Consider the following 27,397-nt stretch of genomic DNA (forward strand, 5'->3'; position numbering starts at 1 on the left):
TCGGTCTTTCCAGGAAATAAGTTAATCACAGAAGAACAAACAGAGACGCCAAATTATTTACACGAGATGAGTAAATGGAGCTGAGACCAACATGGGCGTAGAGGGAATTCACGGTTCGCCTTTTCTCCAACAGCAAGATCTCTATCACTTTCCACCTGGGCTTGAAGTAGAAGTTAAAACTACTTTTTTTCGTCTTTTCTATTACAGTTGTTTAAAAAGCAATCAGGATGGGAAAACTCATACATGTATAAACAGCAGAGTTGAGAAATGCACTAATCATGAGAATTGAATGTTAATTTATTTATTGAAGATAAAGAAGGTACATGAATCATGCAAGGATGTTTAAGAAAAGCATTTTAGACAGTGTTGTGTTTTAAGTTGTATTACTGATCCTAAAAAATTTCAAAGTCTTAACAAAAATGGGGCACAGAGTTAACAATAATTACTGTCTGCAAACACTGCATGCTGCAGCAGCTTCCCTAATTATGTGCAGTATGTTTTCCTCACTGTCCTTTTGGAGCCATCAGGGATTACACAGCTGCAGCTTGGATGTTTTTATTTTTATCTGGCCAGATCCTGCATGTGTTAAAAAAAACAAACAAGACAAAACTTATTAATTTCTGGCTGCTGTTTGTGGCAGGTCTATCTGACTGAACAGTCCACTGTTGAGCTGAGTAAAAACTGGCAGAAATCTTTTGAAAATGATACAAGATTTTCAGACTTTTTCACTCATAAAATTCTTGAAAATATGCTGTGTATTTGTAGATGGCCTCAACCTTTTGCTACCTTTTAAAGGCAGTGCGAACAACTCAAATTAAGAAAGAGAAACTTAAGTGTTAGTGACTGTAAATTTATAAGTTGCGCTACAAATTCTCATTCTGATAAAGTTGTAGAGTTTTATTGATACCAAAACGTAAAAATGTTTTACTCTTAACTTTTTTTGCAGCCTATATAGTTTTGCTTTTACAATAACTCTGTGTTTAGCTCCATCTGTTGTCCTCGTACACGATGATGCTGCCACCACCATGTTTCACCACTGGCTGTCTTGCAATGTTAATTTTCTGTAGAATATTCTCCATATATGTAAAAAGTTAAATTCTGGTTTAATCTATGCAGAGTACCTTCTTGCACATGTTTACTTTCTTCTAAGTAGCTTGTGGACAACTGTAAGTAATACTACTTATTTAGCCTTTTCTCTACATTGACCTTCCATTACATTTTCAGATGATTGCTCAAACAAGGCTTTTTGTATGAGTTAAAAACAGGGTTAGGATAAAACAGAAACCCACAACGTCTCACAATTTTATCCCTGACCTGTCTGTGTGTGTTTTGGTCTTAATGAACATGTTTTTCACCACAACTCTTATTTAACAACCCCTTGAGGCATTCAGAGCTTCTGCAGTCATTTTTCTTCTAATTCACAAAAATACATTACTTTGTTTACTTGCCCACTCTGAAACACATTGAACTTTGTGATTGTAACTTTACAAAATGTGAGAGTTGAAAAGGAATAAATGTTTTTGGGGTTAGCAGTAGAGATTAGTTGAACCCTTTCTGAGAGAAACTCTCCCTGAGTGGAGCCACTGTCGGGGGGTTGCTAGTTGATCGAATGTTTGACTTGAAAAACCCTTAAAGTCTTTGAGCTTAATATGGTGGTTCTACAAAAATGAGTGTGAAGGACGGAGTGTCAGACTTTCAATAATCTTTGAGTATCCTGATTATTGCGGGGTCAAAGATCTGTTCAGGTAAAAACGAACAGGAATTAAAGGTAAATCTGCTATAATTTAGCAAAATATGACTGCTTTTATTGATTAATAGTAAAGAGCTGATTTAGATTTAGATTTAATTCAGGTGTAACCACTTAGATATTTGCATGTAGCAGAAAAATAATTTTTTCATCCACTTGTTTATTCCCTTTAATACTCCCAAAAATGTACCTTAAGTTTGACATTATGCATTTTGGAGGCACATGGTGCTATCTTACAGCACAATAAAGTAACTGTTAGTCATAAAAATGTTGCATGTGTCAAATATAACTTGAAAGAAATTTGACTTTGCAATTTGATGCCTTGAAATTGAACTGTCTTTAAGAAGCTACTACTTTTTATGACACTTCACCTGCAGCGCACCATCAAAATGTTTCTCCATGATTCCGACATAAAGCTCACATAAATTTGACATATCGGCCCTTTTGAAAGAATAAAACATGACAAAATTAGTTATGGTTTCACGATAGGAATAGGATAATGTATTTTATAACCATTCTTATTTGAATTAACCCTTTTTTTAATAATTGTTTTTTTTCTATCCTTCACGTTTTGATGCCTCTTTAAAAAGTCTACATTGTCAGCAATTTCTCTCCTAATGGATTAAGTGGTGTTTTACCCACTTCTAGGCTTCTGATGGTCTGTCCTTGTCAAGGACAGACCAAGTTAGCGTTTCGATCAATACGAACACTTTCAGGCTTATTTTTATATTAGCTGTGATTTAATCCATCATCTCTGCTGAGGAGTTTGAATTTATGATAGTATTGATGGCCAGATATGTTTTCTCTAGTGGTTTGCTGGCACATAATCGATGCACAAACGCCTAAACCACACATTTTTGCCCTTATATTATCATAAGACATGCAGGTGTTTCCTGTGTAACCAGGAATGTTGGAGGGTTAACAAGACAAGCCAAGAATCTCGGCGGGTTCCCTTTTTTTTCTGAGGATATCAGCGCTGTGCACGCTGTTCCTCTTTTAGAAAGTCGAAACATGCCAATCTTTGATGCGCTCAAGTTAAATGTTATCATGCTCATGTCAGGCGATCGGGTCGTCACAAGGTTTGGCTCCACTTGAATGGATCTGTCCGTCCTCTCCAGGATGGAGCTAAGCTGCAGGTAACGAAATAGAAAAGAAAAAAAGGCACATTAATGAGATCGAATTAGCACTTAATTGCCTAGGATACACTAAAATTACACAGTAGGCGGCTTACGGAGGAGAAATGGGTGACGACATATTTTGGAAATCTTGATAAACATGGATACACCAGGAGTATGGCTGAATAAAACAGTTTTAGTGAAAAAAGTATCTTCAGTGAAGCTTCTGCGTGATTCGTCAGAGCTGTCTGGAAACTGAGAAATTTCTGTGAGGTCTCAGTCTCTCCTGCATCCATGTTGTTGCTATTTATAACTCCCCGCCCCCCCACACCCTCCATCTGACTGCGGAGAAGAGCTGGGTTGCAAGTGGCACAGATATTGCTGAGGGAGCCCCATGCAGCTGGGCCCAAGAGGCTGAGGGTAGTTCACAGCTAAGCCAGGCCACGACTCTGAAATCTGCGGCGCGCAATCCCGGTCGCCGAATCCAACAGAGGCTATCAAACCTTTTCATCTTTTATGCATGAGATTTCTGCCTGTCCTACTGCTAGAGGAGGCGAGACAATGGTCCCACCTCACAGCAACCTCAGAGGAATTATTCAGTCTGAATTATTCATCGTACATGAGTGTGATATCTTTTAAAGAGACAGACGTGTCTCTATTGGCCCCTTGATGTTAAATTAAGAGCAGAGCACAGAGACATTGACTAGACACACCACACACCAAGTCCCTTTTTATTTGGAAGTCGGAATCATCATCTTGTCACAGACTGACTTAAAACCTGCATAATTTGTACACAATATCATCTTTTTGGGTCAAGATCATGAATGAGACTTTACATTTACTGTAAGATTCTGTTTCTTAGTTAATGGCTTTGCTGTGAAGCTGCATTGTACTCCAAAGATTAATTGTTAGATTTTTTTCAGAGCTCTGATCTTGTGCTGTTAAAAATCTACATAATTACCAGCGTTATTTGTTTTTCAGACTAGACTTAAAAAAATAGAAGCTTAAATGCATATTTAATGCTTTATGGTGCTACAATTACAGTTTAAACCAGATGTTTATTTACACTGTACAGCAGAGATAACCATTTTTATCATGTTCTTCCATTAAATATTTATTTTTTCCTATTTATGAGAGAGCATTTTTCTTCAAAAACTTGAATTGTCAGATCACAGGAAATGTTTCTAATACTGTTGGCAAACTATTTTTATGCTGCTTTTGGAGTAATGACTTTTTCTCAGAGTGGCCTTTCAGTCCAAGTAGAGATGGAGCTTGTTTTTCTGTAGATAACTCCACTCACTTTTGCTTCTGTTCTGCAACACAAATCTTAAGAAAACGTGTATTTTCTTACATGGTGTGTATATCTGGTTTCAGCTGTATTTTTAAATTACATCCTCCAGTTGCTATTTCTGTTTCTCTTCCTTTCATTGCAAATATCAGAATATCTACATTCAGTCAACATTTATAAGGAGTTGTGTTTTCTTTTCGTCGGCTTCCACCTCAGAAGTTTCTGGTTGCTGAAGTCAAACATAAAACTATCCTTGAAGCTTAATATCTCGCCTCAGAATGAGTTTCTAATCCCTTTCTACAAAACCGTCCTTCCAGTCACAAGATTTCTTGAAGAACACAAAACTGCAAAATGTGACACTGGTACCAGAGGAAAGATGGTAAGCAGTGATGTGTAAACACCGTATAATTAGTAGTTGAGGGAACCTCAGTGTGCTATGTTACATGTTTATCAAAAAACACCCGCTAATGCCTGTGTGCACACTTGGAGGAAGCTAATCCCTTCTCCAAGAAACCATTACAAGTGTCATACTTTGCACATACTGTATTGGAAGACGGGCTGCATCCTCTTCTCCACACCGTCAGGCTCTTGCCAAAGGAAGAAAATTCTCTGTATGGTGATTTAAAGAATCAGCCTGGTTAGGATTATAGCAGTTTGGCAAAGTCTGGGTGTTTTTCTTCTCCTGGATGTTTACGTTAATGTTAATGGGTGGCTACATTTTAGTGTATCACAGTACATGTTGGTGTAACATAGCACTACACTCTCATTTGTAAAAGGTTTTGGGTTCAAATCTCACCTAAACCACAAATTAAGGTGCTTTACGACGGCATATTAGGGTCATTGCAGATGGAACAACAAAAAAAGCTAAGTAAATTTCCACCAAAAAATTAAGAAATTTTCTTTGAATTTTTTTCCTGAAAAGTCAAAAATTTGCTAGGAAAAAACCCCAGAAAAGTTCAGAATCTCAGAAATTTTCTAGAAAAACAAAACTGAAAATGCTCAAGTTTCAAGTGGTGAAAATATTTTAACATTTTCTGAGAAAATCTCAACATTTTCAGTCAATAATTCCTTGAAATTGATTAGAAAGTACTAGCTCCATTGGCAGGTTATTTTGTATACAACATTGGAAATAACTGAAAGTGAATTAATGTGCCAGTGAAAGTAATACCTGTCAATATTTGCTAAATAATTAGAATTATTTATTTAAAACAAGCTCATATCTTCTAAATGTGTCATATTTCAAGTGCACTGACATATTTGGACAAGAAACTAGACCATAAATACTTGGTAAGCTTTCATGTTTTTGCAGTGTATCTATCCTAAACAATGTGGTGGTATCTGCTCTGATGATGCATCTTGCATGTAAAAAACCAACCGGATTTCCAGTTTCGCTGGCTGTGAAACAGAAAAGGGGAAACGATAATAGACAGATCTTTGTCCAGACTCTGATCTAGGCAGGAATATGAGGTCAGTGAGAAGTTTTGCATTACAGCGATAAACGACTTTCTGCTCAGACTGGAGCAGATTTAAACATGAGTTGTTTCTGTTGGGGATGAAACTACCACATACTATTTATTTATTTTATTTATTTTGTTGAACTTGCTTGAAGCCTGTTTCAGAGTACATGCAACATATTTTATTAGCTTTCAGAAAACAGCACAATAGAGTTGGACGTTTTTTCTTTCTTTTTTTTTTTTGATTACTGCAAACATGCTAAAATGTGAGAATAAACCAGAATTTATTATGACTTGATTGGAAGGCCTTTAAACTACCTGTGCAGTTTCCAAATGCATCATAAGAAAAAAACTATTTAAACTAAGATCAATAACTTAAGATTTCTTGTGTATTTTTAGATTTGGAGGAAACCAGAGTACCTTGATAAATGTATTGTGTGCACTGGGAGCTCATGTAAATTTCACATAGCATGGTCCTCATGCTGTGAGGCGACAGCAAAAATGAATACAAATAACAGAAAGGCACAATTCTGGTTGTGTTTTGAGAAAATAAGTATTTTTTGACCTACTTCAGGATATAGTAATCTGGAAATTCAACATCTGTTAGTAAGGATTTGTTTTTAAAGTATGTATTTAACTTCTGACTGATTTAGTCGTATTATCTTTGCACACTGTACGCACACTAACCGGTACATGATGAACTATTTACTGTCTAAATAATGCCACACATTGTTTCTCCTGACCAACCTCACTGCACAGGAAGCCTGATCCTTTTTTCCTTTAATGATTCATCTTTTGTATTTTTAGGATCTGTACAACCACCAGCTGTGCTGTTTGTGCTCCTTGAAATTTAACTTTTATAAATGTCTGACTGAAAAAATAAGTAAATGCAATGTCTTTTTTTCATCAAGCAATGCAAGCTCCCTGTTAAGCATAGCTCATTATCACACCCAGAGAAATGTCATTTACAGTCTTAAAAGTTCCTCTTTTAAAATCCATGACTGCCAACTGGTGCAGGAACCTCAGCATGGTGCAATTAAACGCTGTTCATTCCTGTCCCAAACTCCTGCTAGGGCGCACAGACTCTGTCTTACAACAGCTTCCAATCTCCATCACAGGCTTAATATAATTAGCTGCGCTTTGTCCTGCCTGCAGCCATTGTCTTTGTTTTGATGGTATCACAGGGATGCTATAATTGGATTCACCTACACTTTGATGGCTTTGCAGGCTGTTGCAGATTTGAACTGGAATTTTCCTGTTCCGATTAATTAGAGCTTATGACACTTTTATAGCATTATGACATATGTGATGAACAAGAGCAGATTCATTTTGTTACTTTCAAAAGGGATCACAGTTTAGGTAATGGCATCCAGCGAGACCTTTTGGTTTACAGTTGCTTGGTTGTTACTACTTTAGCACCGAAGGTTGCAAAGGTGAGAAATGTTTATCAGCTTGTAGAATCATTATCATGTTGTTGTAAAATGTATAAGACCTTACATTAAATGCAATTTCTAAAAGAAAGTTGCTTTCACTGAATATACTTCACTAGTTTACCTTGCAAACATAGAAGATACTTTCTACTGAGTAGCTGCTGACAGTCAGGGATTAAAGTCTTGGTGCTTTATGTTATAAATATGCATCCCAGGTCCTGAAGATTGTTTAAATAACTGAACAGAGGAATAACTGAACGGAGGAGTCTTAGGAGTGGTGTTTAAAGTCATAAATATGTACTGTTTCTAACTAACACAATGCTTCATGATAAGGTTGTTGAACTTTGCAGCACCGGTTACCTCCATGTGGACGTGGTTGTAGCATTTCATGAATTTTCCACCAAAGTCCAAAAACCTGGTTGCCAAGACAACCCTGACACCACCATTGCTGCAAATGACGATTAATTTACCGGCCCGCCAGATAGAGCCATGGCAACGTAAAAGCAAAAGATGTCATAGACAGTCTTTAAACTTGAGCTGAAGCATACAACAAATGCAGAGGGTATCGCTGTCGCCATGCCAACACCCCACCAGACTACTGTAGTCCTGATTTCTATGTTCTTAAAGTACAGATGAAGGTCTAAGCGGCTTTGGGAGAAAACAAACTTCCTCTTCAGTAGTCAAAAGTAGAGGTCAGGTTTGAACAGTAAAATGTTCTGCATGGTTTAAACTTAATGAAAACATTTCGAAATAAGGAAAGTAAACTAGTTTGTAGTGCAAGAGCTTTGTTGTGTGGATATCTTATTGAGGCATCCTGTTTAAATTGTTTAAGCATTGCATTAAAAATAAATCCACATTTGATCACCCTTTTGAAAGAAACTCATTACAAATGTTTTATGGATTAAATCTTCAAGAAAGCAACAACGATGTATGAAAATAAGTTTAGTAGTATTTACCTTTTGTTTAAATTATACAGATGTGAACATTTTAATATAAAGAACAAATCAAGTTGCAACTTGATTTTATAATTTTTCAGTTTTTATAAGCAATAAAAAAAATGTTGTCTTGGTAATGAAATACATTTTATCTGTAGTTTTTGAGTTTTTATGGTAACCAGTTCTGGCCAATGAATGGCCATTTTCTCCACTATTGTAATCTTAGCTATGGGGTTAAATTTTCAAACGTGTGCATATTTTTCAGCAGATCCGCTGCTTTGTCATGTCTAATAGTTAGCTCTAACAGATCCGGCTGGATTTAGATATTCTTGCAGCTAAAAACATAAATAAATCCTGTTATCCAAAGGATAAACATTAGAGTTGATATAATTATTCATTACAAGTGAGCACTAAGATGTTTCCAGCTAACAGCTTGGTGTCAACCCTTCTTGCAAACGAGAGACCCCCAAACAGAAATAAGAGTTCAGTTTGACTTTCTAAGGGGATTTTATTTCTGAATTGTATCTAATGGACTTGTGAGTGCATAATACATGGAGTGCTGGTTTGAAGTATTTTGGATTTTGTTATTTTGGACTTGAAGTGTGTATTTTACCTGCCATGCCGTTTCAAACCTCAGTGCCCAGAAGGATCACACAACAACCGCTGGCAGTGTAAGATCAAAGACGCAAAGATTAAAAATTAAGAAACAGAAATAAATGTGTGCAGCGGCTGCTTTTTGCTTCAAGCTGTCATTTTCTTTAGTCTGGGTCAAAGGAGGAAGAGACGTACCTAAAAACAGTAAGAAAATCTACTCCTCGTCTTGTCTTTGGGCTTTTCATGGGTTACATTCATGTCTTGAAGAGCTGAAACTGAGAAATGGTTTAAAAAGAAACAGAGGCGGTGTATTCAGCTGCCACATACACTTAGTGTGTTATTCAGTTCCTCAGCATGAAGCTCAGCAAGGATAAATCTGCCACGCAACTATATCCATATATTATTTTTTTAATGACTCAGAAAATAATTTGATTCAGTTTAGTAAAAAGTAAGATGAAACATTCAATATGTATTTTATTCTTGGGCATGAAGGCTGTTATAAAAAAAATCCTTATTTTACAAAAATCTAAAAATCAGGGGGTATAAAAGCTTTTAAATCCTAAAGCAAGCAGTTGGAGATGATCTATTCCAATATAAAGTAACACCTTCAATCTACTCTGACAAAGAGGAAGCACTGACCTCAAGTTTTAAATGTGATTTAGTGTTTTGCACTGAATCGCCCTCTTTAACTCGTACTTTACTTGGTTTTCAGTTCTTCTATTTAACTCCTAAGCACATAGATGCGAGATTGAAGAGAAAATGTGTCAAATAAGTTTGCAAAAAAATTCAAAAGCACACTTAATACTATAATTTCTCACAATTTATGTTTATAAATTGATAAATGGAGTCCACCTGTGTGTAATTTGTATAAATACAGATTTTCTGGAAGTCCTCATGTGCTGATGTTGGTGACATTTATCAACTTTTTTACCTTTTAAAGACAATGAATAAAATTTTGAGCGATTTTTACAAAAACACTGTCAAAAAGTAATCTATGGTTACTTTCTGTGAGCTAAACATTAGATGAGTGAGCCACGATAATGTCATAATTAGCATTTTTTCAGAGGAGAGAAGCTGCACTCGACTTCACCTGTCAGCAGAGAAGAGCCAGAGAAATTTTTCAGCCTCACGTTACGTTAATCTCACTCGTCTACGCTCGACAAGGCACAGTGTTTGTCATAAAGACAGAGGCAACATCTGGAGCACCATTTGTTGCAATAATTTATTGTTTCTCACTTCATAATCAACTGCAGCGCAGCTAGAGTCACTGAACTCCGTGGCTTCGCCTCCGAGTTGGCGTCCCGCGTGAATAATCTGCTGCTGACAGGTTTTCGGAGCGCACATAGAGATGTTGCTCCACACACAGCAGCTAGTTTACACTAGCAGTCCATATTTGATGAGTTGCCTCCTTTCTGCTTTGCCTCTGTGTGAATTGATGTCCCATTTGCTCAGATAAGAAAGAACAGGGATGTGTTTGTTGTTTGTTCTGCCATGCCTCTTTGTTTTTTGGTGAAGTATTATTCTGTCTGTTCTCTAACAGGACTGTTATGTTTTTAGATAGTGGCCTAACTGCTTGAATGGCTTTAAGATATGGAGAGAATGCGTGGATATTTCTTTTTTCTTTATATATAGCAGAAAGTAAAATCAAAAATAGACCTGAGTATTTAAATTAGTTTATTTTAAAGAAAAATCTTTAAATATGTTTTAAAAAATATTCTTTTTTTCCCCTATTAACTTAAAGAATATGGAAAGATCTCAGGTTTTTTTTTTTTTTTTTGTACTCCGATTAAATATTTTCTTATTTAATATCAATTACTTGTGTTTACATTGTCAATCAAACTGGATTACAGTGTCAAATTTGATTCTACCAATTGAAATGCATTGTTGGTTTGATTCCCCATAGGACCAAACACTGAACGTTTCCAGTTTTGTGAAATAATGGCAAACAACATTTAAAGTTCTGCTCCACAAACCAAAGAGTTACATTTTATGTCTATCCCACAAATAAATAGCTTTGACTTTATGCAGATCTAACAGACAAGTCAATGATGCCTACATTTGGAAGGAATTAAAAAAATTACAATTAACATGGATTGCATCATAAATGACCGATGACTGCAGCTTTAAATGCTTTTTTTTGTCTGTCTGAAATTAACGACTTTTATAATGAACATGCTAACTTTGGAAGGAAGTATTTTGCTGCAAAGCAGATATGCATGCATTTAATATTACAAGCATTTTTACTTGAGCATTAAAAAATGACTTTCAGCCACTTGCTTGCACCAGTTTGCAGTTCCAAAGTCTGGGAAGTGACATCCATCTACCTCTGACCTCATCTCGGAGGCTGTGATTGGCACTGGTGATAAAATCTTGAATTTTCCTGGTAACTGTTTTTTCCCTCCATCCGAGTCATAAAGAGAATTTCAGAAACCATGAGGGGTTATTTATATCAGGTTACCAATCTCAGTTTTAATATAAGCTTAAGAGTTACATTTTCATGCTGTTTACATCCAGCGCCTGTGGGTCTCATCTCTCTTTTTCAAAACATTTATATGTCTCTATGTGCGTGTTTTACTAAAAACTCTCAAGACTGAGATTCAATCTGCTCCACCCCCTCTGTAGTACTACACAATCCATCTCTGCTGTGGGAAAGCTTTAACATCACAGCTGGCTATTGGTGCACAAATTGTACAGATGCATATAGAATTCAAACACACTCTCATATTTCTGCTAAACACCAACCCACATAGGCAAGACAGGTGGAAATGAGATGTGAGGTAGTGCGTTTGAGTGCTAAGAGCTTTGAGCAGCTGTATCAGTATCTGCCAGACCTGCGGTAGACCCTCTGCTGGGACTGAGGCTATCTCTGGAGGAGTTTACATCTGTATAGCTGGAACGTCTGTATAAATACAAGGGAGTTTGTACATAAAACCTCATGCAACTCAGCCAAGCTTAATTACCTCCTCACTGCTCCTCCTGACAAACAGCCAAACACTGTGAGTGTTGAACAAAATCAACAGTCTCACCAACCAGCTCTTCATCTAGCCATCTGCTTACTTAGCTATTTATCTCAATTAGCTATGCTATGGAGAAAGCTAGAAGAATGAGTCTTTGGGTGACTTCCTTTGGATTTTTACAAATTCTGTTGATTTCAGAAATCTATTTAAATTTTCAATTAATCACTGTTAATCACTATGCCTTACTTTGTAAGCTTGAAATATAAATATGTGTGGAGTTGTGGTTCAAGCCACTCCAGCTAATTAAAAGCAAGTACTTATTTGTTTTTTGGGGGTTCTTTGTGGCAGAAAGCATGTACTCAACTATATCTAAGGGAAACTTGCTACATTGCACATGCATACAAGTAGTAGCAAATTTGTTCAGGGGACAACTGACTGACGAGATGTATTTTATTTTCTAGTTCTTGGCCCACAACTTTCTGCTGCTGCTCTGGGCATCTGCCCATATCACCCATATCAAACCGCGACTGTATGCACATTCTCAAAACATATTTGAGAAAACGTTTTACTGTCTCAAACCTGTTTGAGTGAGGTAATTTTATTTATATAGTACATTTTCAGCAACAAAGCAGTTACATGAATTATAAAAAAATACAAGAAAAAAGCTAAAGACAAAACGGTAAAAGTATAAAACTACATATTCCCCATGTTTGATAAGAGCAAGTAGTGCAACTAGAAGTGGTTTCTGTGAATTCTTGTAAGTAGCTAAATGTTGACCTAAGGTAATGAGTACTCCACAATTTCTAAAAGTAATTAGCTAGCTTTCTGAAGATTGAAAATTCTCAGTTTTTTAGGTTTTTACTTTCAGGAAGTCGTATTGTTTTATAAGAACATTCATTTCTTTTGCATTGAAGCGACACTCGCTCGTCCTAATCCTGCAGAGCGATCAGCGTAATTTGTGCATGTGAACCTTTTAAGGTCAAAATGGCTCGTTTGATCTCCATTGTGTAATATTAAATTGTTAAAATTGTTAATCATACACGTTAGCGTTTATAGCCATAATTTTTACATGAATTTACAAACTGCAACAAGACAAATGTTTTACCTCTACTGTGTTTTCTTGCTTTTAAATATGGAAGAGAGAGTAAAAAAAAAGACAGTAAGAGTAGAGCAAACAAGTGGTGCATGTGGGCAGCATGCTGAGCAGATTTGAGAGATACGATCGCGATGGGACACACAGCGAAAACACACACATACGCATACAAAGAGATAATACAACCAGTGGTCACCCAAGGGCATCTCGCCTCTCACCCAGAAAATATCTGTCACGGCCCAGAGGCACATAGCTAATACCTGCAATAATGCCTGACATATTGCATATGGGCGTGACATTAAACAGCTTGCTCACAGCCTGCAAAATATGAAGAGCAAAGCCACGTGGATTTGCGATTACTTCTCCTTTTGCAGGGCTTTAATCCAAGAGCTGTTTCATTACAAAACCATAAATGAGTAAAAAGCTGACATGAAGCAAAAAAAAAAAAAAAGCTATTCTAGGAAGATGAAAGACAGAGGCAGGACTCAGAAACTCCAAAGAAGACAGAGCTGCTCAACTAAAACAATTAGGTGAGCTGTGTTTCTGTTCAGTATGAAATACACAGCATAGGGATCTGGAAATTTTAAAATACTTCTTATTTCATCATTGCATAACCAGATCAGTAGTATGGCTGAAATTTCTCATCCACACACTACAAGTAAAATCATGTACAATGAATAAAATGACAATTTGGCACAATTACAGAAGAGGATCCAGAACCTTTCCTGGCTTTATACATAATATAGATATATAGTTCTAAATTCAGTTCAACAAGTTAAAATGAATTAAATTATGTTCATACTTCAACAGCTAGCAAAGGGAAAGTTCAAAGTCCACCATGAATGAGTTTTCATTCATTAATCATATTTTGGCTAAGATAAAGTTGAAAAATTCATATTCAGGTCATGACATCACTCACAAATTTGCATATTGATTGTCATCACCTCACATTTCTAACCTCAAACTTATTTAATGCTCTCATTTGTCTTATATATGTTTGATATTGTTTTATTTCAAGAAACTTTTATTGAATGCTGAAACAAAACAGCTTTTTATTGATATTTTAGTAGTTTGAGTTTTATCAATAGATTCTGGCACAACCGGCCCTTTTAAGAACATTCATATTTTTGATATGGCCCAAAATAAAACTGAGTTTGATGCCCTGAAATAGATAAAGAATCCTCTTTTCTTTTGTCTTACAACCCATGCAGCAACAGACCTCTCTGCAAACAGGTTACCATTGGGATCGGGTCCTTGCTGTGCTGATGTGTTGGAGGCCCCTGAAGGAAATCTTCATCACTCTGACCAACATCAAATATTTGCTATGTAGAAATCTGTCAGTGCTCTACATTATGGTCCTTTAAGTGACAGCCGGCGACTCGCCCTCATATGGATGGTCTTTATTTCTCGGAGTCTCATCGTTATTTACAGTAATCAAAGTGCACTCAGTCTGATGGTGTGTGATAAAGGGTTATTACCTCTGTCAGAAGCTACACACTCAGGCTGCCATCTGTGGCCAGCCTCATTAGATGCGTGACACATGACATCACACCGGTAACCAACAGGATGGAAAATATAGGGTTTTAAATGTTTGCTGTCGGGTTATCTTCTTACAAAGGGGAAGGAGAGGCTGAAAAAGTATCAATGTTTCATTGATTTGGTTTTATGAATTTTTCAGCAGCTGAGGAGCTCTTCAAATGCAAGCCAAGTTAAGTTAGGAGATGCTTGCTGAGAGCACAACTGTTTGGAGGTTGCTTGACATGCACTTCCAGCATCCTTCATGTGCATCAAAGTGTATTCTCCCTCTTTGTTTGTACAAACGCTGTTCCCTCTCAGCTGCACTGCCAGTTTGAATTAGTATTTAGCATTTCTTTACATTTTGAAGCTTTTTCCCCTCTCACACCAATAACCTTGTTCATTTATTTATTTGACAGTAGCTATACATGTCTCTGCTCCTACATTTCTAAGTTTAAAGCTCTGTGTAATTTTAATCGCAGAAAATTCTTCTCCTTCTCTGATTTAGCTCTAATGAAGTCAAAGTGTTTGTTGTGGACTTTGTTCTAAACATTGTGAGTTGTGTGTTACTCTTCTTCTTTCCTTATCATGTGTCAGTTCTTTGTCCTCAACTCCAGTCCAAGCCTACTTCAGCAGTCCAGTCTCTTTCCGTTACTCACCAGTGCAGACCTGCCTAGAGCAGCCAAAAACAGGCTAGCTCCTCAGGGACAGTGTGCCGGATGGATGACTGGATGGCCTGCTGTGGATGTGCAGATGACTGGAGGGCTGAAAATGTGGGAGAAATGACTGGCTTCAATCACGGTTAGAAAAATAGGGGCTCAACCGATGAAATTTAGTTGGTGTAGGATTCTTTGAATCACACTGCTTCAAGGCCTTGTGTGTTTTTGGAAGCATTTTTTTGTTACTGACTGGATGATGGTTCTTTCACAACAGATTATTTGTTCTCGCTTGTGAATTAAGACAGACAGGCATCAATCATTAGAATTTCACAATAAAATACAGCTAAACTATGCTGACAAATGATTTATGTCGTAGGATTGTTTTATCCTGAAGATATCATTTCATGATTTTTTTTTTAGTTATCAGATTTAATAAATTATGAAATTTTAGAAAACTGAAGTAGAACATTGTTTCTAAGCTATGACTAATAAATCAGTTATTTTTACAATGTACACTATTAGGATATTTGGTAGTATGATTACCTTAGTATCACACAAGAAAACATTAGGTAATACTGAAATAAAATTACTTGAGTAGTCTGGAAATTACGGTAAAAATCATACAGCAAAAATAAGCAGAATGTGTTTGATTCTGTTAACTGCACTTTATATAACGACGATTCACAACATGTCATCTCAGTCCATGTTACAAAAAAACAATCTGTTACAAATTGATCCCAGTAATCAAATAATGCAGTCAAGTTCAGTTTATTACTCCAAATGATGAAAATTTTAAGTCATCCAGGTTTTTGACTTAAAGACATGTCTGTAGACTACATAACTGCTTAGCTTCATAAGGATCTATGGATAGATATAGCTAAGTATCAGCAGTTGCATTTTCCCAAACTGTCCCAATTAAAATGGATGTAGCAAAGAGAATTAACTCAAACACTGAACCTTGTGGTAATCAAAAATTGAATTGTAATGATTACGTTTAAATAATGTTTTAAACCAGCCTAGTGCTGATCGCTTTATCCCTAAATTCTGCTCAAGACTTTCTAAGACAATTGTATCAAATGCAGCTTTGAGATTTAATAGAACAAGAACACAAACACAATCCATGAAAATATTATTTAGTGACTTTCTCTACTGCTGTACAGTGTTATGAAGAGTTCTTAAATCTGACTCTTCAAACAAGTCATTACTATTTAGATGCTCACAACCTCAATTGGCTGTTAATTTCATAATTATTTTAGAATAGGGGAGATTATATATAGCTCTGTAGTTTATGAAGTCATTTTGATTGAGAGAAGGTTTCTTAAGTAAATGTTTAATTACAGCTCACTTAAAGGTCTGCGGTACATTTTCATTTATTAAGGAAAATCTACCATCATCTACATAGAAAATATATTTCCTATTCAACATATTTTACTGTAGCACAGAGACTAAACCTGGCTGTGTCCCAGTATAATTCCAGGTCTATGACAGAATCCTGCAGACATGTTTATCGTTTAAGTCGTATGTAAAATCCTTTGCATTCGGTTCAATCTGCCAGAAATTGTGCAGTAGGTGAAAAACACTGTGGAGAACAAATAGAGATCTCCATGTTCCCTTATTCACTCAATGCATGAGTGAATAAGGATGAATTTAAGTTTTTTTTTTAGTCTAAATCAGAGACATGCACATGAGGTTGGTGTCCTTTTTCAGCTACAAGGCTAGTTTGATGAAGAGGATATTTTCAGTCCAGCTCCTTTGATTATAGTTTCTAAAATATTTCTGGAAGCATTTCATTGCAGAAGACTAAAAAAAAAATATAAACATATAACTTCAGGGATCTGCATCACTTGTACAGGTGTAACTTGGCTCATGTACAGTAAAACTGTAATCTAGCTTTTGAAATCTTTAAAAGTTTAGAAACAAATAAGAACTTTACATTAGGGGAGTTGTGGTGGCGCAGGGGTTAAGCACAACCCACATATGGAGGCCTTAGTTTTCGACGTGACGGTCACAGGTTCGATTCCCAGCCTGGTGACCTTTGCTGCATGTCTTCCCCCCCTTTCTTGTTACCTCCTTCCTGTTAATTCACTGTCAAATAAAGGCCACTAGAGCCAATTAAACCTTAAAAAAAATAAATTTAATTTTCCATATTTTGGTTCATTTTAGTTTCTATTTCACCTGTAAATCATCTGAAACTGTTTTTGAAAAATTTAAGCAAACATTGTTTGATTTATGAGCTATAAAAGTGATAGTTTTTATATTACCATGTAGTTCACAAAAAATATGAGCTGTAGTCCATGTAGATTTTAATAAACACAATTATCACTTTTTCTTACAAATTGAATCTGTTTCAAAGACACAAAATCTTACTAGGTTTTTTTGATCTGGTTTCTAGAGCAAATACCTGAGTACATGTTGAATAAGAAAAGCTAACTTACAAGAAACTTTTTATCAAGATATAGCAGCTTGTATTGGGTCTATAATTTATTAATATTGATTAAAAAATTTTCTATATTCACTGGCAGATTATTTCACTCATAACGAGATATTTTTCCCATGTTATAAGTGGAATAATATGCAGTGGAACTAGTACTTTTTTATCAATATTAAGGAATTATTGACTTAAAACAAACTCCTACATCTTCCTGAAGTAGATGTAGTAAGATGTAGTAAGTTGTAAGTTGGTTTTGTCTTCAATTGTACTAAGATATTTGCACTAGAAATTAGACAAATATTTGGTAAGATTCTGTTTTTGCAGTGTATGTATGACAATCTTTGACTTCAGTATCTTTAAATTTTGTGACATTAACTGCAAATATCCGTACAGTGCATGTTTTTTTTCCTGAGTGAGTGGCAGAATGAGACAGTTTCTTGGATGCTGGACTTTGGACTCCTGAAGAAAATTCAGCCTTGATCTGCTTTGTGCCTGTGGCAAAGACTGAAGGATTATGCGGTAATGTGCTAATCTGGTAGAAACAAGGTCACGCTAGTTTTCCATATCAAATCAGACTCAAGTCCTCAGAGACTTGCCTAACTGCAGCTTTGGTGAGTGAAGGCTCTCTGGACTTCCGTCTAGCTCCTCTTCCTCGCTGCCACTTAAAGGGGACATGTGTGAGACTTTGCCAGACTGGGGGAGGAAGCGCCAGGCTTCTGATTAAAGTGATGAGCTGTAACATGGGGAAGGAGAGGGGGCGACAGCTGGCTGCTGCCTGCTACGCTAAACTTCAACCTGACTACTGGGTGACAAACCATCCCACTCTACCTGTTCCCCCTGTCACTGTAAATGGTTTTGTTGATGTCGACAAGAACCTGAGAGTAATGTATGCAGCACAGGCTTCAAGAATCCCACCATTTTATCGCTCCTCATCATCACTGTAGTGTTGGGGATTCAGACAGAAATGATAAATGAATTGGTTTAATGCTTCATTTTTTTAACAATCTGAAGTGCAGTAGAACTGTCTCAGTATACAGTATCATAGGAAATTACATTTTAGGTAAAAAAGTTTAGAATTTGAAAATCAACTTGTGTTGCATTAAAGTTGCTGACATAAAACTATCCTTTAATTAAAACTGTTTTTCTTTCCTGGAAAAAAATTTGTTGGCTTCTAAAATTATTACTTCATCTTTTTTTTTAAATGTCAATACTGTAATCTATAATTACTTGACATCAATGGATGTTAGTCTTGGTGACAAGTACTGTATATAACTATCTATATATCCAGAATATATACTGGCTGCTGCAGCACCCAAGTGTGACCTTTTGTTTCAGTCCTAATAAGGAACTGAAGAAACCAAAGAAGGTGAAGAAGAGCTAATTGCCACTGCAGGTAGTTGAAATTAGCTGTTATTTTCTGCTTTTCTGTGTTGCATTAAATTTTTTACATATTCACTTCCAATCCTGAGAGATGAGATGTTATTCTGGACACTGGATGAACTTTGGGAGCTTCCATCAGCTGTACCTACATGCAAACAAGTTCCCTGTTGGCATGGTTACTCATGAGAGGTGCTTATTATAACAGATGTCTAAAATGTGCTAGAAATACTTGCAGAAATTAGCATTAAGCAGCACAGACTTTTACTGATTCTGGGGAAAGCTTTCACATATGAGAAATGCTTTGAACAAGTCAAAATGAAATAGAAGACTAGACCTTCTGCAACCGGCTGCTGAGGCATCTTCACCTGGGAACACGTTAACCTGCATTGCATGAAGTCATTCCATATTTCTACCTCACAATGCTAGTGCTAGATTGGAGCTCTTTTAATTTTTAATTAGTCAAAAGTACAAATTATATTTTCTAATATCAGTACATTGCTGTATTTTTGAGTGCTTTTGCAGAACCTTGCAACTTGGTGAAACGAGCTGATGTATTGACATGTATAATCACTTTATTATAAAGTTTACATCATCTGCAATAAGAATGATGGCTATTTTCATTACTTTTATTATTTTATGTAAGGCATTCTCTTGCCCAACAAAGAAGAACCCCCGCCCCACCTTTTTCTTCTCCCCACTAAAAGCAACACTGTTAACTGTAAGTAAAGTAAGCTATGCCGAGCCAAAAGGAGAAGATAACTACAAGCGTCTTAGAAATGTAGCGGAGTCGAAAGGCACAAGTTCCCCAAAACATAAATACTCAAGTAAAGATGCTCAAAAAATGTACTTAAGTTTTCAAGTAAATGTACTCTATTTCTGTCCACTGCTGGTGTTTAAACAATAGTAAAGAGAGAGAACAAGTTTTTCACATCATTAAACTCCTAGCTGTAGCCTCTAGCATCTGAATGTTGCAGCTGAAATCACAGCAGTAGGTTATTGCCCAGTTTTGTTGATCCTGAGTGGATTTCTGCCTCAGTTTCCTGTTAGTTGATAGAAGCGACACCTGGTGTGGTCTTCTGCTGCTGGATGAGCTAATCTATTAGATTAAACAGTTGATCTCAGGAACTGTTGTACACAGAATGAACGTTGCCTACATTAATGTCCAACATTTATTGGATAGAAGTCTTTACCTCAATTTGCTGGAACTAATTAAGGCTGTGACGAGGAAGAACTTCACGTGTACATATGTACTATAATTAAATCAATGCATGACTGTTGACCTTGACATGTGACAGCTGTGTTTTATTTGTCAGTTGGGTGAAGGTTAAGAAATCTGAGGTCTGACCGCATTCTCACCGTAGAAACGGGGCTGGTGTCCTTGTCGATTAAAGTGGATGATCTAATGTCTGACTCTGGTCAGAGAGACTGCATGTGGAAAAAAGTCGAAGGCTGGGAGAAGTGACTCTCCATCAACTGGGCTGTGACAGTGGGGAGGCTGAGTGTGAGGGCAGGCAGGCTGCTGTCACCCTGGGGAGATTTAAAAGCCCTTTGCTTGAGACAACTACAGGCTTCTCTCCACTGGACTGTCTGTCATGTAAAGCTTGCATTGTGGAAGCGCAGGAGTTGCAACTCTGGGGTTTCAGGCACGTGTTCCCTCCACTCTGCATGTGCACAAGTCCTCCCTTTGCCTGTTGCAGTAAATCAATTAATCACATGATGAATTAAAATGAGCTCAATATTTTCTATTCCGATAATATTTTATGCTTTCTGTTGGCCGTGGTTTTTATTTCGATATGTAAAATATCTTCCAGTTGCAGTGATAAGTGTTCTTTTAACAAAATTAAAGTTGATTGGTCTATGAGAGGACAAACATTGAAGTTATTTGAAAATGGTCTCAAAACAATATTATCGTTTATCATAATAATTACTGGGATAATTTATTGCCCAGGAAAATGTGTTATTGTGACGGACCTTCCATGTTGGATGTTTTGCATGTTCTGAAAACAGGTTAATTAAATCTTCTGGCACTAATGAGTTTGCAGCAGATCCCGAATGTAATCATTATCATCATTAGGGACATGTTTAATCAGAACTGTTTCACACAAACGACTCGGCTTCCTAGCCTTATTGATCTAGAACTTGTATAAAATCAGATATCAGGGCTTGCCTTTTTGGCAGTAGATTTATGTAGAATTTAGATCATAAAGAGCCTTATAGTTAGTTTATGGATAACCAAATGGAACTTATTTTTTACTAAATATTTTTTACTTATTTTTTATTTTTTACAGCCCAAATAGGAAAAAATATACATATTTGGTACAAAAGGAAAAAATGCACAAATCCACTTAAAAATGTTAAGGCTGCTAAATTGGCACATGGAGATTCATCACACCAACAATTTTATTTTTATTTTTTTTTTACAATATGCTAGACAAACCTGTATTGCAGAAAAGAAGTGCAAGAGCAAAAATACCACTGTGTATTTTTCCATGTGAGCCCAGTAATAGTTTTCTCATACTGGTGACAGTAGCACAGAGGGGGCAAGACGGTGCACTGGCTGTGAAAAGAGTTTAACCTTTATTTTATTTTATTTTATTTTATTCCTGTAGATGTTGGGAGGGCAGTTCACGGACCACCACACATCACAGAAAGAGTGGTGCAACTGTTCAGGAGTAAACGTGAATTCACCTTCTTGGCCACCATCCAGCAGAAGTCCTCCACATCGGGAGTCATATTCTCAATCCACGAGTCAGAGCACAGGTAATCCATCTATTATCCTCTACTAATTGTCCCGCTGCTCTCATTCCCGAAATATTGTCTGGCATGTAATACAGAGTGCGTTCATTTTCAATGGAACTCAAAGTGCATCTCTTGTCTTGCTTGAAGCTTTTTGAAATGTTAAGGGTGATGTATAATGCAAAATTCACAAATCTTCCATTTGGGAAACTACTGCTTCTAAAAACAGCCCAACTGCTTAAAAAAAAAAAAGACATCTTTTGGCAATAAGTTAATGTTTTTTTTGTGTGTCTTTTAGAAAATGAGTTGTTTCAAAAACCTCCAGAATGTAAAGTTACAAATTAGCAGCCACTGCCCCTGACCTAGCAACCCCAGCAAAACCCAGCCCGTTACTTAGCAACCACAGCCAGCAGCGTCACCTGTCACTTAGCAACCTATTTTCCAGAATGTTTGGTGAGCTTGTTTTACCCCTAGTACATAGATTGCTGATGATTTACCATTCAGAAACTACTTGCTGCATTTTTGTTGGTTGTGCATGAGGCTCCTCTACTGCTTTTCAAATATGTACAATTGTGTAATTGTGTGTCTTTTTGCAGCTATTTTCACCTGCAAGTGAACATTGAGTTGCGGGGCGTGGAAAGCAGCAGCTTATTTGGATTTAAAGCGACAGTTCATTCTGAGAGGTGCTCAGAATGGGCAGAACTGATCAGACTAAAATCTTATCTAAGAATGTTTTGTACAAAAAATAGTTTTGTATATCCTGTAGACCTATCCTAATCTGTTCAAGGAAGCATAATAAGTCACCTTTAAGTGAAGTGGAATGCAGTTTACATAAATGTTAGTCTAAGTCAAACTGTATTACTGATTGACTGGAATCATGTTACTTTTCTACACATATACTCAGAGCTGAATGTTGCCTAGTTCACATTTTCAGTCAAAAGAACATAGGGGTGAACTACCAAACAATGTGCTGCATTTCGTGTATTTAGACGTGAATCAGTAAAAGTGTGGAAGCCTAACTAGAATGTGCTATTTCATAATGAGCTACCATAAACATCCATCCAGTTCAGAAAATACCTTTTTTTGAGTAAGAAAAACCATCTGTAAGACTTCTTTGGTTAATTAGGGTCTTAAAGAAATTGAGGGAGTGGACGGATTGTTACTGCAGAACTCCATGCTGTAAGACATATAAAAGAGGGAGTAGTGAGCTCATTCCAGCCCCCTGAGAAACTCCACAGCTGTGAATTGTTTTAAAGGGCAGGCAACATTGATTTTCATCTCAGCCTCTGAAGGTAAAAGCCTACAGTTCTGTAAGACATGCAGCTCAGCGAGCCTGTGAATGAGTTCGTATGCTGCGTTTGCAGAGCATAAATACAAAATCAAAGTCATACACAATGGCTGACCAGATGGACCGTATGCTGATGGACAGACCTTTAAGGACGGAGTTGGTCTTCTAGAGTGTAGCACAAAAACCCTTAAAAAGCAGCACTTTCAGCTAATGTGCTTCAGAATTGTGGGACTCTGACAAAAGTTAACTGATGGTATCTAAGAAGGTGTAAAGTACTTCATATTACTACAATTTCAGCTTTTTTGTGTTCAAAGCTATGACTGTAAACCTATAGGGCACAAGCAGCATGCATTTAGAGAAGTGTAGAAATCAGATTCTCTTTAAATGTAATTGCTTGTATAAAATTGCTAAGGGACGTTTTCAAATTGAAAACTTTTTGTATGATAATAGAGCTATCTATCAATTACAGGCTTTGTACTGGACAGGGTCTCATGAGTTCTAGAGTAAATCTAATCTGTAAACATCATCATAACACTGTTGGAAATGTGATTATAGAGTTAAAAAGTGGCTTACATTATAGAACCTGGCAAAAAAAATGGCATACCCCTGTAATATTACCTAATTGTACTGTGGAAGAAAAATGGCGTTCAAAATTCTTTAGAAATTTGTTTTTCTTCCTCTTTATCTTAAAAGATTGTCTTCCAATCACTTTACAAGTTCATTAGGAGTCCATCTGTGCAATTTAATCTGAGTGCACATCCAGCTGTTGTGGGAAGGCATCAGAGGTTTGCTAGAGAACAGCAGTGAGCAAATGGTATGATGACAAGTCAGGGGTAAAGTTGTAGAGAACTTTAAACCAGTGATACTAAAACAATATCCTAAACTTTTGGTGTGTTGCAGCCCAGTCTCCTCTTTGAAACTGGAACTTTCAAATACAGGAAATCTGTATTTGAAAGGTAAGTAAGTAACCTTTATAAGTAAAGGTCCTGTATTTCAGGACCTTTACTTATCTGGCCTTTTTGGAAAAATAGTGCTAAAGAATAAATCAATAACAATATATATTGCAATAAACATGTGATCAATACCTGTAGATAATGCATCTGACAGAATATTAAATAATTTCACTGAACCAGAACCGCACAGCATTCTGGGGTATGTAGGCAGATCAAAGCCTTTAGCTGCTCAACCTCTCATGGCAAGCTAAGCAAAGTGGGTGGCATCAACTAACTCACTCACTCTTTGGTTATCTAGCAACAACCTGTTGAGTAACGTCTGGTTACCTAGCAACAACTTATTCAGTAACTTGCGCAGCAGTAGTTTAAAGTTTGCTACTGTACCTCATAGCTGCTTTAAAATAATAACAACGATGGTGTGGATTAAAAACTGTGGATAAAACAGGAAAGGTCATGCCACCAGCTTGGCAATGTTTCAGATTCATAAAAAAATTATTGGTAACAGCTGACATTAAACGCTTACCACCCAGCCCTATGGAAAAGTGGAACGAAAAAAGTCATAGTTAAAAGAATCTTTGCTACAAGGAAGGTCAGGGACCTTTGTTTTTATCAAAAGATGAAAAAAGTTCAGATTTTGGTCTTTGTATGTTGTGTTTCAGAAAGCTAAAACTGCTCACATGTCTGAACTTGCACCTTCAAACATGGTGTTGGCAGCAACAGGAGGGAAAGGAAAGCTGGTCGCAGATAATGGGCCGCCAATAGGAGCTGAATACAGGGCAGTACTAAAGGAAAGATTCTTCTAAATGAATGGCTTTCACTCCTGATCCGCTGGACCCACTGTCCGTATTTTAAAGGTCCGTTTATGTTGATGTATTTAAATGGATGGTCTAAAATGAACACTGATCATAAGCACCGATTCACAGCTTGACTGTGTTAGAATGGCCCAGTCAGAGTACAGCCTCAAATCAAATTAAGAAGTTACAACACTTGAAAACTGATGTTCACAGATGCTCTCCACTAAAAATCGGCTGCAAGTCTGTACATGTACAAAACTGAAAGAAATAGCCCAAAGATCAATTTAAGAAAAAGAATATTAGTTTGTTTGCAGTATTTGTGTTTTTGTGTACACTAAGTCCCTTTACTTCTATGAAAAGCACAGATTACTCTGCAAAGCGCACTCTGGAGAGGAGCACATCTCGTCTTCGGCTGTGCTTTTAAGGTGACCCTGAGAGTTTATTTTCAGTCCGCTCTCTTTCTTTCCGACTTCACTTTCTCTGTGACATAACCTGCAGGCATCATTGTTGCACAGTGGGTTGACCAAACAACAGTGAGGCAAGGCTAAATGGGGCCACTTGACAGAACAGCTCTCCTCCTTCAGGCACAATGGCACGCATCATGCAACATATGTATCTCAGAGGAGCGCTCGGACTAAGCAAATGTTATATTAGAGACACTCAGCCACACTCTAGCAAACCCAGTTGTCAGGCATACCAACTTCAAAGCTATTTACCACCTTTCAATTGGTTTGAGAGGGATGTTTTGCAGCGCAAATGATGTTTACACAGATGTTCCAACTTTTTATGGAACTTATAAATCCAAACATTTCTTGTAGTTGAGTAAGACTTTCCTATTAGGAAAAACACAAACACAACAAATCTAACTAATCTAAAAACATGATGTTTATCATGAGCTTACCCTTTGGCAGCCCTCCGGCTAATATCGCAATCAAAAATTCTGTTTTTCAAACTGCAGTTTTGCAGTTTATTTTTTTATCTCTATTAATCGTAGTTTTGCTTCACAATATTTTTTGAACTCAATAAGTTCTTCATTGTTAATTGTTCAACAAGCAAGATTTGCTGGCAGGCCTGTCACGGTAACACATTTTGCTGGATGATAAATTGTCCCCAAAAATGTTTTTGCGATAAATTATGATTTTGTTGAAAACATTTTCAAGTAACGTAATTATAATTTTATAATCCTCCCTCTCTAAAAGACCAATAAAGTCACATTTTTTGTAAAACATACTTCGCACATAAAATGGAAGACATTTTAAATATAAAAAATAAAACATGACAAAAAGCATTAATAAAATGGAAATTAAAACCGCATACAACCAAAATTATAAATAAAAACGATTGTGGAATTTGCCCCTCAAAAAATATTAATCATGAGAATGGAAATTATTGAGCTAATTTTAATTTATCATTTGATTAATTAATTGGTTGTTACGACAGGCTTACTGACAGTGTTAAAGATGAAATTTGCAGTTAGGTAATGAAATGATTGATGACCTAGCTATTGTTTTTGGTTACTGTTTTTAAGAGTCTTTTAAAAGTAAAAGTTAGTGGATGTGGTCACTCAACAAGTAACGACCTTATTTATTCTTGTTGCTTTATATTATTTGCGTTCTTGAACAAAAATAAAGAAGTCCATGCTTTTGTACAGTCTGTTCACAGAGGTATTAGCTGGATTTCTGTTTGAATTTTGTTGTTCTGCCAAGAGAGCCAGAATACCTGCATAGCACAGATGTGCTCACAGACAGAGAACAAAGAGGAGGAGGAGAGAGACAGTAATTTGAATTGATTGCTGCATTTTTATGGCGTGTGTGTTCTGCTTTTTGTTGCTGGCTGCACACAGCCCAGAAGTTGCATTCCAAAAAACATCCTATACACAACAACAAACATGGCAAACAAAATATGGATCCATAGTACATAAAAAAATACAAGTAAATGTTGAGTTTTCAGCTTTGCATGCCAGCAAATTAGATTAAATATCTGATATTGGGCAGCTTGATACAAGAGGCTTCAAGGTATAAGGAAACCTCGTGCTTCGAGGATCAAGATACTAACTGTGCAAACGTTTATGAAGCATAATTAAAAAGTTTGTCTCTGTTATTTCAGCAGTTGTGTTACTTGCAGAAGTCCTGGTGGTTGAGGCTGCTGGCTTTACCAATCCACAATCAGCTGCAGTCTCTGTTTTCAGGAATGCAGGAAGTTTTAGGATTCATCAGAAATTGAATCTTCCTGTGCTCTTTTTGGTACCCCGATGTTCTTTAAGTGATCTTAGAAGGCTCTATTGTTTGGCATTAACTTTTGTGCAAAGAAGTGATCAGCCCCCTAAAAAGACAGGAGCTATATAACTTTAAAAAAAAATTTACTTAAAACAAATTCAATGAACCTCAACATCAAGTAATGTGAATCCTATGTTAAATGCATGTTTTTGTGTTGCTGTGCTGTTATCTTATTTCTGAGGGCAATGGTGAAATAATGATAATATTTTGCAATGAAATTTCGCTAAAGATTGATTCATTGATTGATCCAATAGTTCAGCTATAACTGAAATTATTGTAACCACAGTTAAAAGAAGAAGGTAAGAGTAGGGCAGCATTTTTCCTTCTGTTTTATTGATCTGAGAGACTTCTGTAGCATGATTAAACCTAGAGCAGTTTGACATTTAAAATGTTGAGAAATCATTATAAACTCATTGCAATGTTACAGTTTTATGATCTGTCTCTCTACTTCAAACTTTGTGTTGTCAGGTGTTAGAAAAATTGTAAATTCAGATTCAAATCTGTCCAAGTTGCAACAGACTGCAGTTATCTTGAGGCAAGCTGTCATGTGACACATACCCCTGTACTGCGGAGTAATTAAATTGCATGAGATGAGAAGAGTCTCAACTGGCTTTGAGCAGACCTGTGTTGCTTTGTGACCGCAGATTTGCTCTGAAGTCTTGAATCATCTCTGAAGGCCCTATTAGAGTCCTCTGCCTGTGCCCATTCGTTTCCATTAAAACTGGAGCCTACCATTCAGCCAGCTGCCCGAC

The 27,397-nt window shown here is 36.7% G+C and overlaps 1 protein-coding gene across 1 annotated transcript in view; it reads left to right on the top strand.

The window, feature by feature from the left end:
* LOC114143248 (protein kinase C-binding protein NELL1) overlaps nt 1-27,397 on the top strand; it is a 237,297-nt gene that overhangs the window by 12,349 nt on the left and 197,551 nt on the right. Inside the window, exon 6 of the mRNA XM_028015109.1 lies at nt 21,208-21,358. Within this exon, the coding sequence (XP_027870910.1) occupies nt 21,208-21,358 (151 nt within the window). The remainder of the gene's footprint in view (nt 1-21,207; nt 21,359-27,397) is intronic.

Source organism: Xiphophorus couchianus, chromosome 4, assembly GCF_001444195.1.
Source record: "Xiphophorus couchianus chromosome 4, X_couchianus-1.0, whole genome shotgun sequence".
In the NCBI taxonomy this organism is placed as follows: Eukaryota; Metazoa; Chordata; class Actinopteri; order Cyprinodontiformes; family Poeciliidae; genus Xiphophorus; species Xiphophorus couchianus.